Source organism: Choloepus didactylus, chromosome 6 (assembly GCF_015220235.1).
Source record: "Choloepus didactylus isolate mChoDid1 chromosome 6, mChoDid1.pri, whole genome shotgun sequence".
Taxonomy (NCBI): domain Eukaryota; kingdom Metazoa; phylum Chordata; class Mammalia; order Pilosa; family Megalonychidae; genus Choloepus; species Choloepus didactylus.
In genome coordinates this window covers 46,251,755-46,265,822 of record NC_051312.1, presented here as the reverse complement: position 1 = coordinate 46,265,822, position 14,068 = coordinate 46,251,755, and the positions used below count along the sequence as shown (strand labels likewise).

The following is a 14,068-nucleotide window of genomic DNA, read 5'->3' as shown; positions in this document are numbered from 1 at the left end:
GAACAGCTGTCACCCTCACTTGCCGTGTTGGATGTGTATGTTGGGCCATCCCCATAACCCTAGGGCAGGCAGCCTTCCCTCTCCTATGGGGTCTCAGGGGGCCACAGGAGATGTGTCCTTGGTCTCAGGCCAATGGGCTCTTATTTGTGGAGCTCATGTTAAATAGCCACAAAGGATGAACATGCTTTATTTGGCTATAAAAAAATAAGTATAACTTATCTGAACAGTGTAGTGTGTACAAAGGTACCATATTACAGGTTTTATAGGTTTCTTTGGCTGAAGTTTTCCTTGGGATCCAGTGAGATTTAATTTTGTTGAAAAGTAAAAAATAGAATATTCACAATAAAGGCTGGAAAATTATTTTGGTTACTATTTTTTTAGGTGGAGTTATAGTGGGATCTTTTGAATTCTTTGGAAACAACAGTACCTGTGGCTAAACTACTTTCCAAAAATGCTTGCAGAGAGGGAAGTAAGAGCTGACCAGAAGTGTTGACTCGACATATCATTAATCATATGGGAATGGAGGCTTTGGGTTAGAGAACTAAAAAGAAACTTCCACTTATGGGAAAAGTGGAAAATACAGTGATGAACCTATTTTTGACTGTCTTCTTTAAAGAAGGGTTTAACAGGAAAGTTGCCAGGGTATTTGTGTCTTAGACTCCGAAGTCTGGGGAAGACCCTGTATCAGTCAGCGTTCCAGGAGGAAACAGATGACACGCTCAAATTAGGGTAATTTGACGAAAGTCCAGTGAAGGGACCATATGCAGAAATGTGGGCAGGCTCTCAGGAAATCACAAGGGGGTAGTGTGGTACTCAAAGCTGTAAAAGTTGGGGCCCAGCTGGGCGAGGGAAGAGAGCATTTTCCGGAAGCCAGAGACAGTCCAGAGCTGCCTGGCAGGAGCTGAGACTCTCAGGGAGGGAACCTTCTCTTCAGGTCTCTGAGCTCCCTTCAGCTGAAGCCAGAGGGCAAAGCAGCCCATTGAGTGTTCCTCAAGGCTCGTCTCCCCCCCCCCCCACCTCCCCTGGGGCTCAGGGTGGAGAGGGGGTCTGGAGGGGCGAGGGAAAGACCCCAGCACAGACCCTGAGCAAACAATATCTCTCCGCCTCGAATGGCTTCCTACGGCATCTGTTCATATCTCATCTGCAGGATATTTTAGTCCATACATTGACCCAGAAAACCTCATTTCCCAGTAACCGAAAAACTGACAGACAAAAGTGAGAAAAGAAAGCCACGCCATCTCATAGAAGTATTTACATGTTCTATATTGAATTAGTAGACCCTAAGAAAATGTGAGCACGTTTCTGAATCCCTTCTATAATCAGGTTCTGTTGCCCCGTCCATTATTATATTGACGATCAAATGGGTATATTCCTGGGCCTTTCAACTTTTAAATTCCTGGAAAGTTTGACTCTGGCTTTCTCTGTTTGAGCAGTTGAGCCCTCCTTAAATTTAGCATTCCTATGCTTTATTTTTTATGTTTGGAATCATCAAAGTAACCTGAGCCAATTTAGCTCCTGAAAAAGATCCACACCAGTGGTTAAGGGCTCTGAAGCCAGACTCCCTGGGTTCAAATCCTGGCTCTGTCTCTTGTTAGTTGCGTGACTTCAGGCAAGTCTCTTGGTCATTCTGGGCCTCAGTTTCCCCACCTGTAAAAGGTAGCATTACTGCAGTAGTGAGGATTAAGTGAGATCCTGTGCCCCTCGCACAATGCCTGGCACATGGCGAGCAATCAGTAAATGATGACTCTTATCATTCTTGTCTCTTCCTTGCTCTTTCCCCCACCTCCCTTTCATTCCTGCCCTCAACTTCTGTTTACACTGCTCCTCCCAGGCCTCCATGAAACAGACCCTCATCTTATTTGCATGTCTCCCCCCCACTTTCCTCCTGTGTCGATTCAGATCTTGAGCACATCCAACGCCTCCCAGACAGTCACCTTGGTGTACGTGGTGGGCAATCAGAGCACATTTCTCAACGGCACCGTCGCCAGCAGCCTCCTTGGCCAGCTCTCGGTTGAGCTGGTGGGGTTCTACCTCACCTACCCACCGCTCACCATCGCTGAACGTGAGTACGTCCACGTCTTATGGGGGCTCATGGTCATTTTCCCGGGGCCTTTCTCCATTAGTGTATTCACTAATAATATAATACCTAGATATATAATATAGATAATATAATACCTAGATATATTATTATATTATAATAATATAATACCTAGATATTTCTAGGTAAAGCCTGTGCCAGGCCACATACCACCTACACAACAATGGAAATATGTGATGATCTGGGGTGGAATGATGAAACATTTATGTCATATAGAAAAAAAGACAGAGAGAGAACATTTCCTAAGCATTTGCTATGTGCCTTTACCTTCACATATATTATATCTCATTTGACCTTCCTGACCACCCTCTTAAGGAGGTACAAAACTAGGCTTGTTTTGTGGAGGAGAAAACTGAAGCTCTGACAGGTTTAACAAGACGCCACTCTCACATAGCTATCGAGAGGTTGAACCTGGAGTTTGAGCCTAGTTTCAAACCTTCCGGGCTTACACATTTAACCCCCTATGCACCCTGCCTGGTAGGGTGTCTGTTCCCATGGCAATCTGTGTTGCCACAGTTTCCCCACACTCTGCAATTATCAAATATTCTTGGCTCGTCAGCCCCTGCCCTGGGTAAAGATATCATAATGCAACTCGTTTGCAATGAGTGTTGTGACTTCCCTTGATGAAGTCTCCATAGCCTTGTTGCCTCATTGGCCTCTAATGCTCCAGTTACATGACCCTCATTATCGTGCTGCAGGTGTAGACTTCGATGACTGAGACAGCCCACATATTGTACCCAAACACTTACTTGGTAGCCAAGGGAGGTAAAGGTTTGTGCTCTTCTGTATAATTGTTGGTGCATTTCTCAAGGTCTCTGGGCAAGAATTTTTTTAAAAAGCATACATTAGCAAAAATTGTCTCTTAATTTCCTTCTATGGATACTGTAAATAAGTGAGATAATGTGTGTGAGTATGCTTACAACATTGTAGCCACTCAGAATTTTTTTTAATGTTTAAGTGGTAAGCTTTTATGAATTTCCACATAGTAAGGAAAGATGACTCTGGATTTTATGGAGAGGATGATATCATAAAAGACGATATTATGTCACATGGCAGCAAGCAAAGAATTTATTTTCTTTCATCGTCTGGATATTCTGATAATAATAACAGCAATAACTAAGATTTATTGAGCACTTACTGAGTACCAGGCACTGGGCTAAGCCCTCCTTTACATGTAGTAACTTTTATTGTCACCAGACATGTAAAGAGATATGAGACCATTTGTTACCAGCATTGGGCTACTGGACTTAGTTCTTGGCATTGGAAAAATCTATGCAAGAGCAAATTGTTCCTATAGATACTAGTGATGGTTAGACAATTTTAAAGATAAAGCGATAGGTAAGACAGGTTCCAGCTGTGGGCCTTTATAGTGAAAGCATTGTAAGAAAGTTTTGATAGAAAAAAATGGGAAAAAACAAAACAAAACAAAACAAAAAACCAGAAACTTGCAAACCCTAGAAAGCTCTTCATCTGGAAATTAGCCTTTACTAAGTGTATTAATTTTCTAAACAGCAAGATAGTTTCTGCCGCTATGTCCTAGAGGATGATAAAGCAGGATTCAGCTGCTTGGTATTGTGCCTCCCTTGATACCACTTACGTATGAAACCTATCAAAGTAATTTGGTGTGTTTTTTGTTTGTTTTAGCTCTGGAATATCCCAACCTTGATATATCAGAAACAACCAGAGACTATTGGGTAATTACAGGTAATCTCTTATTATTATTTTTATTATTATTTTTTTATTATTATTTTTTCCCCCTCTCTTCTTGCTGTTAGTGGTTAGGTTTTTAAAACTGCCTGCCATTCAGTGACAGGAATGGCATGTTTTCTTTGGTCCTGCCTTATAAGTAAGGGAGTTACTTCCACAAGAAGTAAGAGGGGAGCTGAGATGAGAAAAGACATCACAACGAAGATGAATATTAGATAAGTAATGCAAAGCAACTACATTTAAAGTCCCATCCAGTGGCCTCTTCTTTGTAAAACGTGGACCTTTCTGAAGTTACAGCATTAACCACATAGATGACTGTCTGTTTAAAGATGGCAGGCTTTCTGCACTGCCCTGCAAAATCAAGTGAAAGTAAGAATGCCAGCATACACTTTTCTCTCTCCCCTACCACAAGTCCCACCCCCACACCAAGACTGCTGGAGCCCAGCCTTGCCCTGACTGTGAAGGTGGATGAAAATGCAAGAGGGTTTTGATGGTGTTTTCTTTTTTTTGTCCTTGACATTTCCCAGCTGAGCTTTGTGAAACAGCAAAAAAAGTTTTTTTTGTTTTTTTTGTTTTTTTCCCAAGAGGCAGACACTGAAAATCGGAGAAGCAAAGATTGGGAGCAAAAGGGAGAAGGCAAATGTCTGTAGGAGGAAAAGTGACTAGCTATAAGGTGGAAGAACAGGAGTGGGTGGTGGTGGTGAAAAGTCCTGCAGATCAGGAAAGATGCCTGGGAAAAGGGGGCCCTTCTCAAACTCTCTTCTTCCCTCGCCCATCTCCTCCCTCACTTGCAGCCCCAAACAAGCAATAGATGGGCTGCTGCCTAAAACACTAACTGAGGAACACACAGCCCACCTGATGAAGCCTGCTCAAGGCATTTCTAAATTGTAGAAAATTGCGTTTCTTTCCCCCTTCTGCAGAGCCATAGATAGGTGGAGATTATTTAATTGCTAAGAAGGCAAACCAAAAGAGCATGTTAAAGAAAAAAAAAAGTTTGTGCCCAGGAGAGAGACATTGCTAACCCAGCAACACATTTTTGAAGCCAGCAGATTATGTAACATTTACAAAACCATGTTTCCCCCGACAAGGAATGCTGCTTTTTAACTTGCAGACATTCCTCCCTTCAATTAACTTTAAGTAAAGATTAATATGAAATGATAACATCTGAAATACAGGGTGTCTGTCCTGGATAACCTCCTGTTTCACGTCTTCCTCATGTACCCATGTCTTGTCTTGCCTCTCTTTTAGTGACATAATCTTAATAGAAAGTTCCACACATGGTCTTGTTTTCAGGATTCTCTTGGGACTTAACCCTCTGCCCACTCACTTTTGCACCCCCATTTGTTGTTGTTATTGCTGTTGGTATTCAGAATAAACACTGGCTTCCATAGATGTTTGGGTCAGGGGATTAGTGCCTGATGCCCAGGAGAGGAGAGAGGGGTGGGCATTAGGTCTCAGGCAGACCCTCCTGCCTTCCATGGCCCATGACTGCTTTCTGAACCCATGGTCATCTCCTCCAACCTGCCCCATCTTTCGGCTCAGGGATGGGAGCTTGGGGCTGAGAAGAGAGCCTTGGGCTGTGTTGTTCAACCTTTTTATACCTGTGGCCCCTTTAGTAGCCACTTTGCCCTTTCTGGACATTCTATCCTCTGCCCATTACTATCAGTCAGAAAGATCTGGAACAACTTTCCTTTCTGTTGTTCATATTATAAGAACATGACATGTTTTTCATCTATTTTCCAGCCAAACTTATATTAAATATGTTTTTGCACACTGGACACTTGTCCCCTCCCAGAGTATAGCCATCTCTAATGGAAAATCATTGGCTTAGGGTGAATGCTGCATGCCCTCTTTACAGAGAACCCAGGGGCTGCCCTGCTGTCCGTGGTCCTGCAACCAGGTTTGTACAGTCAAAACAAGATAAAAATGTAGAGACTTAATGCACCCGGACAGAGGCGAGAGCCCATACGTGGTTTATTCAGCTGTCTTTATTTCACCCACCAGAGTCAAAATGTCTCATGCCAGGAGATGAGAGATTTCTTCTGGTCTTGGTTCTGCTGTTTACTCACCTAGTGTCCTTGAGCAGGTCACGTAGGCCCTCCAGACTTCATGCTCTCACCACTAGAACAGCGGGGTGTGGGAGGTCAGTATTAGCTGAGCACTCAGACTCTTTCAGCTCTAAATGTGCGGGATTCAACACAAATAAAACAATGTAGCTGGAGGACAGAGGACAGAACCAGGACTGATCGTTTGACTTTTAAAGCCCGGTGTGATTTTAGATGAACAGGAACAGCCATGGAATCTTCTGGACAAAGCTCCTTTGCCCACAGCTGGGGATTTGTTGGCTTCCCGTGGCCTGAGTCGGTGGTGGCTAAGGGTGGGTGGTCAGGGCTCTGGCTGATGGGCTGAGGGGGCTGCTGTCTTCCTGAGTGTCCACACTAGGGTTGCAGCTCCCTGTGGTTTCTGTGTCCCTGTTCCAGAGAGATGGGCTCAAATTCCTTTCCACTACCTTCCTGGAGGGCAGAAAGGGCAAGGGGACCCAAGACCAGCTGCACATGTCTGGAAAGGAAAGAAGCCCCATCCTGGAACACACTTCTTTCCTTTCCATGTTATTTCTGCTCCTGGCAAGCATATGTCCAGCAAAGAGGGGGGCGCATATCTTAACAACAACAGCTACCATTTATCAACTCCCTTCAGGTGCCTTATAGCACGATGCTATATAAGCATTTTTTACAATTATATGTTCTTTATAATGACACAATCAGGAATAGGATATGATCCCCATGTGTCCAGAGAGAAACTGAGGCCCAGACAGACTGACTTTCCCAAGTTAACAGCAGGAGCCAGGATTCAAACCCAGACCCCTGACTCCTGAGAAGAATTCCTTCTCTTTGCAAATAGAGACAATGAGGCATAAATGAATTGTCCAGAAGCCTCTGTAGGAGGCTCCCACAGCCTCCTGCCCCTCCCTGGAGACCCTGACTGGTCCCTTTATTTAATGTCTGCCCTTGAGTCACTCGGTCCCATGTATCCTCTCTCACTCTTGTCCAGCAGTCAGGAGAGCCCAGCTTAGTGATGCTTCAGCAGTTTGTACTGTAACTTTACTAGAGGGGGCATCTCTGACTCAGCAAGCACAAAGGCTTTGCTGTCTGGTGCTAGGAGGCAGGCTGGCTCTTCCCAACAGCTCTGTCAGGAGGAATTCTAGGGGCCTCTCTGGGATCTAACACAGTAGGAACAGCACAGCAGTGTTTTATCTTTGCAGGAATTCAACTGACAGATGAGCTGCGAGCTGCTCACCAGGGCCCTGGAAAGAGGGCTGCTTTGTACCCTCCAAGGGGATTATTTGGCATTTATGCCTTCAGAGCAGTAATTTCTGAGACCCAGCTGTGGGTTTTATTTCTCTCCTGGTTGGTTTAAACATCATTCTCTGTATCTCATTGTCATCAGGTGCTTGCTCTGTCTGTGTAGAAGGTGACTGTAGACCCCGTGGTCCTGGATGCCATAACAATGGCACATTCTGTAAGCTAAGAAATGGCTTATAGAGATCCAGGAGATGTCCATGTCCTGGTAGATGGTGAGATTAGTGACCCTTGGCTGGGCTGTAGTAGAACAAATTCTATTAAACAAAGAATCTTGTATTACATTCCCAGCCCATGTAAGCTGTGGTTCCTTTAGGAAGATGGGAATTGTTTTTAGCATTTATGATTATAGGGCTGTCATTTAAAAAAAATTTTGTAAGTGAAGTTTATTGAGTTTTTTTTTCTGATGATAGAAGCAAAGCATATTCATTGTAGATCACTTAGAAAATAAAGAGAAGTAAAATTAGGAAAAGCAATTGCTTGTAACCTCACCACCCAGATAAACTGTTGGCATCTTTCTAAAAAGATAAACCCAGTTTCCCCTAATGTTAACTTCTGACATTAGTATGGTACACTTGTCACAGCGAGTGAACCTATGGGGATGACTATCTTTTGAGGGCAGTGTTTATGTGTTTGGGATGAAGTGTGCTTCCCCAGGGACATGGAGGAGGGACCGGACTTCCCAGAATAGAAGGAAAAAAGCACTCACCGCCATGGTTTCCCACAGCATTCCTAGGACACTCTGGTTTGCAGTAAAACCCTCCAGCCTGCACTGGCCATTGCCTGGAAGTCACGGTTGGTGCCTCTCCTGTTGGCCTGATACCTCTGGGTATAGATGACGTGCAGCAGTGGAGGAGAGGGGAAAGAAGAGTTGCATTTACCTTCCATGCACCAGGCAGTGTGCTAAGTTGCTCCATGCATCCTGTCCCGTTCTAACCTCAGAGCCCATCAGGGGTGGGTTCTCTCTGAGGCAGACATCCTGATTCCCTTGAGAAGGGAACTTGCCTAAGGTCCCATAATTGGAAGTGCCAGAACTGAGCGGAAGCCCACTCTTTCCATAAGCCATCCTGCCTCTCAAACGGGAGAGTTCCTGAGAGGCCCTGGGCATCTTGGAATGGGCACCAAAAGGACTTCCAGGGGATGGAATGACGATGATGCTGAACAGGGTGGTTTGCCCAGGAGTGAGGGGCTGAGTCGCATGCTGGAGCTCAGAATCCTCAGGAAAGCTGTGAAGAAGGAAAAAAAAAAATGGGGGCAGCTCTGAGCCAGGGCTTCTGAGTGGGAGTCCACAAAAAACCAGTTAGCCACACCTGTAGTCATGCTGTATTCCCATATGGACTCCTAACAATGCATATCATCTCAAATACAGTTTGAATTTAATAAGGCAGCATTAGAGATGTGACAGATCAAAGAGGAAAGAGCCCAGGCTTTGGAGTTACATGGACTTGGGTTCGAAGCCTGACTCTGCTAGTTACTTGTGTGTGTCCATAGACAAGTTGCTTAGCCTTTCCCGCATCTATAACATGTGGATAATGGTTCCTAACTCCTAGCATGAGCATGTGAGGGTAAAGTGAGGCAAGGGTGGCCAAGCCATAGCCTGGGGAAAGGCACAGTGGCCCTTCATGGCCGGTGCAAGGCCAGTGGTGGTTGTGGGTCCTGAGGCAGCAGGAGTCCGTGCTCTGAGCATCCCCTGTGCCTCTGCATCCACAGTGCTGCAAGGTGTGGACAACTCGCTGGTCGGCCTGCACAACCAGAGCTTCGCCCGCCTCATGGAGCAGCGTCTGGCCCAGCTGTTCATGATGTCCCAGCAACAAGGCCGGCGGTTTAAACGGGCCACCACCCTGGGAAGCTACACCGTGCAGGTCAGTGTGTGCAGAGCCACTGGGGTTTCCTAATAAATGGGGGACTGTGCTTCCTGAGATGAAATAAATCCTGCTGTCAGCAGAGAGCACCTGTGCTACACACTGATTAAGCCTTTTCAAGGACTCTGCTCTCTGGCTTTGGGAGTTGACTGTCATAACCGGCAGAGACAGGAAGGAGGAAAAGAATTAACTACTCCCCCCACAGCCTTACTACCAGGTTGTAATAAAAGCAGTCTCAGAACAAATTCTGCCACACACACAGATATTTATTAAACAAAAAGTTGTTAGTGAGCAAGCATCAACCAATCAGCAACCTTTACTGCAGGCTCGATGATGTCCCAGCTCTCGGTCCTTTCAGGCCCTCTCACCACTGCTCTCATGAATGGCAGATGCACCAATATTCCGATGCAGGATTATGTTTTCCTTATACAGTCAGTTTCAGCAATCAGGATCCTCCAAGTTTATAACTGAGCATAAGTCCACTTAGGGATTTTGGCTAGGGAGTTCTAGCAGATACTACTGGTGCTCTGCCCATATCTCCTCACCATTTCTATGCATGCCAGCTAGATTTCCAATGGCAGACCTTGCATCTTTAGTGGAGGACTGCAGGTGGGCTACTGGAACCCACTTTGCCCACGCCATGGCTGGCCAAAAATGCCTGAGAATTAACCGCTAACCAAAGCGTAGGGGAAGAAATGCTCCAGCTCCTCACTCCATGGCCAAGAGAATTTTGAGGTGTGTTTGACATCAGTTCCAGAGTTTTCCCACAGCATTAGGCTTTAGTCACCCACTGTGGTAACTCCCTTAATAATGCACCCATATGGCTGCATTCCCTTCCTTGTATCACCTCCTACCCTCCTGCCAGTTCCTTGCGCCTCCCAAATGAACAATAAGCAAAAGGCTAGAGATCTCCTTCTAACATCACCCTGGGAGGAATCTTGGTAGGAATAATTTGGTACAAAATGGAAATTGGGTGAAGTTATTAGATATTTGAGAGCTCATTCACCTTCAACCTGGTTGTACTAAACCTTTCCCCACCTCCTTTCCCGCTAGGAAAAGGAATAACATGCCCAGATTTCCCAAATAAAATTCATTCTACTTAGTTTACATCATCCTTCCACCCCAAAGACCTTTCTTCTGGGCCCAGATAATTTTTAAAAATGAGTGCTCTTCATGAATATGTAGATTTAGATGTCTAGAATTGAAATATATTTCTCCAGTTGCTATATTTGAAAAATTGAGTCCTAAGAGGATATACAGTATGACCAATAAACATTTTTAAATGTTTAATTCCATTTGTAATAAAAATAGTACAAATTTTAACTACCACAAGATGCCATTTTCACCTACCAAAGATTAGTATTAGAAAAATGGTACTATCCAGTGTTGGTAAGAATACGTGAAATGAGCAATTTCAAACACAGTAAATGAGTACCAGCTTCCAGAGGGCAATTGAGTAATGTAGCCATTAAGAGCCCTTTAGAAGGTTACAAATTTATCTCAAGGAGATAGAGGTGAATCCAAAGACAAATGGGGGAGGGTAGTGCTCCTCAGAGCAAAGGGGCAAAGGAGCTCTGGTCAAATCAGGTTGGACAAAGCCCATCCAATAGCCCCTTCTTGAAGATTCCCAAAGCATATTTGTATACTAAAAACTGTAAAAAGACCTGCAGTAAAAAAAATCTGTATAACTTTAACATAATGCTTTCCAAATTTACACATCAATAAGACCCTTATTTTTAGTAATATCTGCTTTCCCCAACATTTTACTATGAAAAATTTCAAACTTACAGAAAAGTTGAAAAAAATTATGTAGTGAGCACCCATATACTCACTACCTAAGGTTTTACAATTAACATTCTACTATGTTACTATGTTGTATTTGTTAACATATATGATGTCCACACCATAGATTAGTTTTGAATTGTTCCAGAACATCATGTACATGCAATCATTTACATACTCTTGTGTAAAGCTTTTATGACTCAGTATAGTGTTTTTGAGATTCATCCATGTTGTGTTATTCAGTAGTACATTCCTTTTTATTGCTGAATGATATTCCCTTCTATGAATATACTACAGTTTGTTTATCCATTCATCTGTTTGATGGACACCTGGGCTTTTCCCAGTTTTAGCTATTATAAATAAAGCTGCTACGAGCAGTCTTCTACCAGTCTTTTTATGGCCATATGCTTTCATTTTTCTAGAGAAAATAGGAATGAAATTGCTGATTTGTAGGGTTGGTGTATATTAGTTCGATAAGAGATTGCCGACCTTTTACCAAAGTGGTTGTACCATTTCACACTCTCGCTAACTGGATGTGGAGATCCAGTGGCACCCCATCCTCAGCAGCACTAGGTACTGTCACTCCTCCTTCTGTTAGCCATTCTGGTGGGCATATAGTAGTATCTCATGGTAGTCTGAATTTGAATTTCCCTCATGACTAATGATGGTGAGCATTTTTTATCTGCTTATAGGCTATTTAGGTACATTCCTTTATGAAGTGTCTGGTCAGATCTTTTGCCCATTTTTTATTGGGTTGTAGTGACACCTGTTTTTTTTTTTTTTTTTTAATATAGCACACATACAAAGAGTATAAAAAATATGTAGAGTTTAAAGAACACTAATAAAAAGAACATTACCCTCACCTACGCCAGAAGTCCTTTGTGGACATTCTCTGATTCTACCCCCTTCACCCATCAGAGTTCAGTGTGAGGCTCAATTTTATGTTAAATCATTTCTGGTTTTTCTAGGTAATTTTTACCACCCACATTTGTATCCCTAATAGTACATCATTTAGTTTTGCCTGTTTTTTGAATTTTATATTCCTCTTTTTAAATATCCTATGAAACTCATATTCTGTAGTACTTCACAAATACTGTACTAATAATATGTTTATCACTTATTAATGATAACAGCAAAAAGTTGACAATCTAAATGTTCAGTAATAAAGGGTTGGTTAAGTAAGTTTATGAGGCACACATAAATGGAACACTATGGGTATAAAATTTACATTTTATGTATTTATAATGTTTATCAATTGTTAATTAAAATAGTGAAAAATTAGTAACAATCTAAATTTAATTATAAAAGATTTGTTAAATAAGTTTATGAGGTATGCACTGAATACCAGGAAAAATTAACAGATATGCTTTTGTTATATTTAAGGCCATTTAAAGATGCAAGTGAAAATAGTAAGATATGATACTATATATGCAGTATAATAAATAATTTTGTAAAATAATTTTTAAAAGTTTGTGTAGAAAACAACAAAGTATAGAAGCAAATACTCCAAAATGGTAACAGCTTGTGGTGGAGGGATTGAGGATGATTTTTGTTTTATTTATGTTTTTCTGGGTTTTCAGATTTTCTGAAGTGAACAGTTTACTATTTAAAGGGAGAAAAGGCAACAAATAGTATTTTAGAAAAAGAGCTACAAGTCCCTAAATACTGCTTTCATGAAATATCTTTCAAATTGCAGGCACACACATTAATTGTTTTCCCCTTTTAAGCAATTACAAGGATTTGAAATGAAAATTCTTCTTTGAGAATAATCTAACGTGTCCTGATTTAATAGGGAGGCCAATTTGTAAATATGGTCAGAGTCCTCTAGAAGCTGGAAACTTCACTATTCCATTATTTTCTTCTCCGTGTCCAAATGGTTCTTTCCAGATGTTCATGTATTTTCAAAACTCTTTTTCCCCTTCCATTCTTCACCACCAGCGATAGCAGGGCTTCTTGAAATTTTGCTGATAGAGAGGCACACAAAGATTGACATCTAAAACATACGGTGTTGATCCACTTAGCCTGGAAGGCTTCAGCAGTCGGGAAGGAGAGCCTGTTGATCTCAGGGGTGGATGCAGGGTCTATGTAAGATGCCCTGGAAACACAGCTCCTCTTTTTCTGAAAGATGGTCAAGATGCAGCGTGTGCCAGGACCGAAGGACCCGGCGGAGCTGACCTACTACACCCTGTACAACGGGAAACCTTTGTTGGGGACCGCGGCTGCCAAGATCCTCAGCACCATTGACTCCCAAAGGATGGCCCTGACCCTGCATCACGTTGTCCTTCTGCAAGCTGACCGTAAGGGGGTAGTCTTTTAATTCATTATTTTTAATGCCACCGTTAAATGATTCCTGAAAATCAAAGAGATTCCCCAAACCTGTGTTAATGGACGCAGAGCTAAACATGCTCCTATTCTGCAAGGTCCTTAAATCGATTAGCTAGGTTTCCCATGTTGTTTGAAGCAGTCGGTTTAGGGCAAGGGATATATTTTGGATATTAGGATGATGGTAATGATATCGCTTTGCCCCAAGTTCCTACCCATTCTTCCTCCTCAGTTTAATCTAATGAATAGCTATGTAAATCACTATCGTTGAGATTATATTTGTATGCTGGAGGAGTTGAAGCCAATTTGATTCAATAAACATTTTGGGCTCTGTTCTCATTTCTCTTCAGTGACTTGATTCATCTCTTTTGCTACATCTTCTTTATGAGGCTTCCCAGAGTTTTGCTGTCAGCTGCTTCTCCTTCTCTCCAGGTGGAGAATAAATTATAGAGGACATTAGTGAAAATGGACTTTCAGGTGCACAGGTGCACAGGCAACAGGTGGTGAAGTGGATGGATATATTTTGGAGACAGAGGTGATGGATATATTTTGGAGATAGAGCAAACTAATGGATTTGGGGGCAAGGGAGTTGGAGGACTCAAGGGTGACTCCTTGATTAAACTTGAGCACTAATTGTGCTGTCTTTTGTTGAGATGGGGAAGATGTGGGAGAAAGAGGTTTAGTGGGGATGAGGTGGGAATGCAGGAAATGGAATCAAGAATTTGGTTTTAGGCATGTTGGGTGTGAGACATCTATTAGACCAACACATGGAGCTCAGGAGATACAAACCTATATGTAAGTGATATTTAGAGCTGAGAGAGTAGGTAAGGGTAACCAGGAGATAAATATAGCTAGAGAGAAGAGGGTGAAAACGGAGCCCTGGGGAATCCACATATGGAAGGAGCTCAAGCCAGCAAAGGACACTGAGAAAGAGCAGC

The 14,068-nt window shown here is 42.8% G+C and overlaps 1 protein-coding gene across 2 annotated transcripts in view; it reads left to right on the top strand.

Moving 5' to 3' along the window:
* The window catches only part of KIAA1549L (KIAA1549 like), a 363,244-nt gene that overhangs the window by 225,662 nt on the left and 123,514 nt on the right, over positions 1-14,068 (top strand). For both annotated transcript variants that reach the window (XM_037840404.1, XM_037840403.1), the window contains exons 7-10: positions 1,900-2,062; positions 3,743-3,802; positions 8,875-9,026; positions 12,934-13,105. In XM_037840404.1, the coding sequence (XP_037696332.1) occupies positions 1,900-2,062; positions 3,743-3,802; positions 8,875-9,026; positions 12,934-13,105 (547 nt within the window). The remainder of the gene's footprint in view (positions 1-1,899; positions 2,063-3,742; positions 3,803-8,874; positions 9,027-12,933; positions 13,106-14,068) is intronic.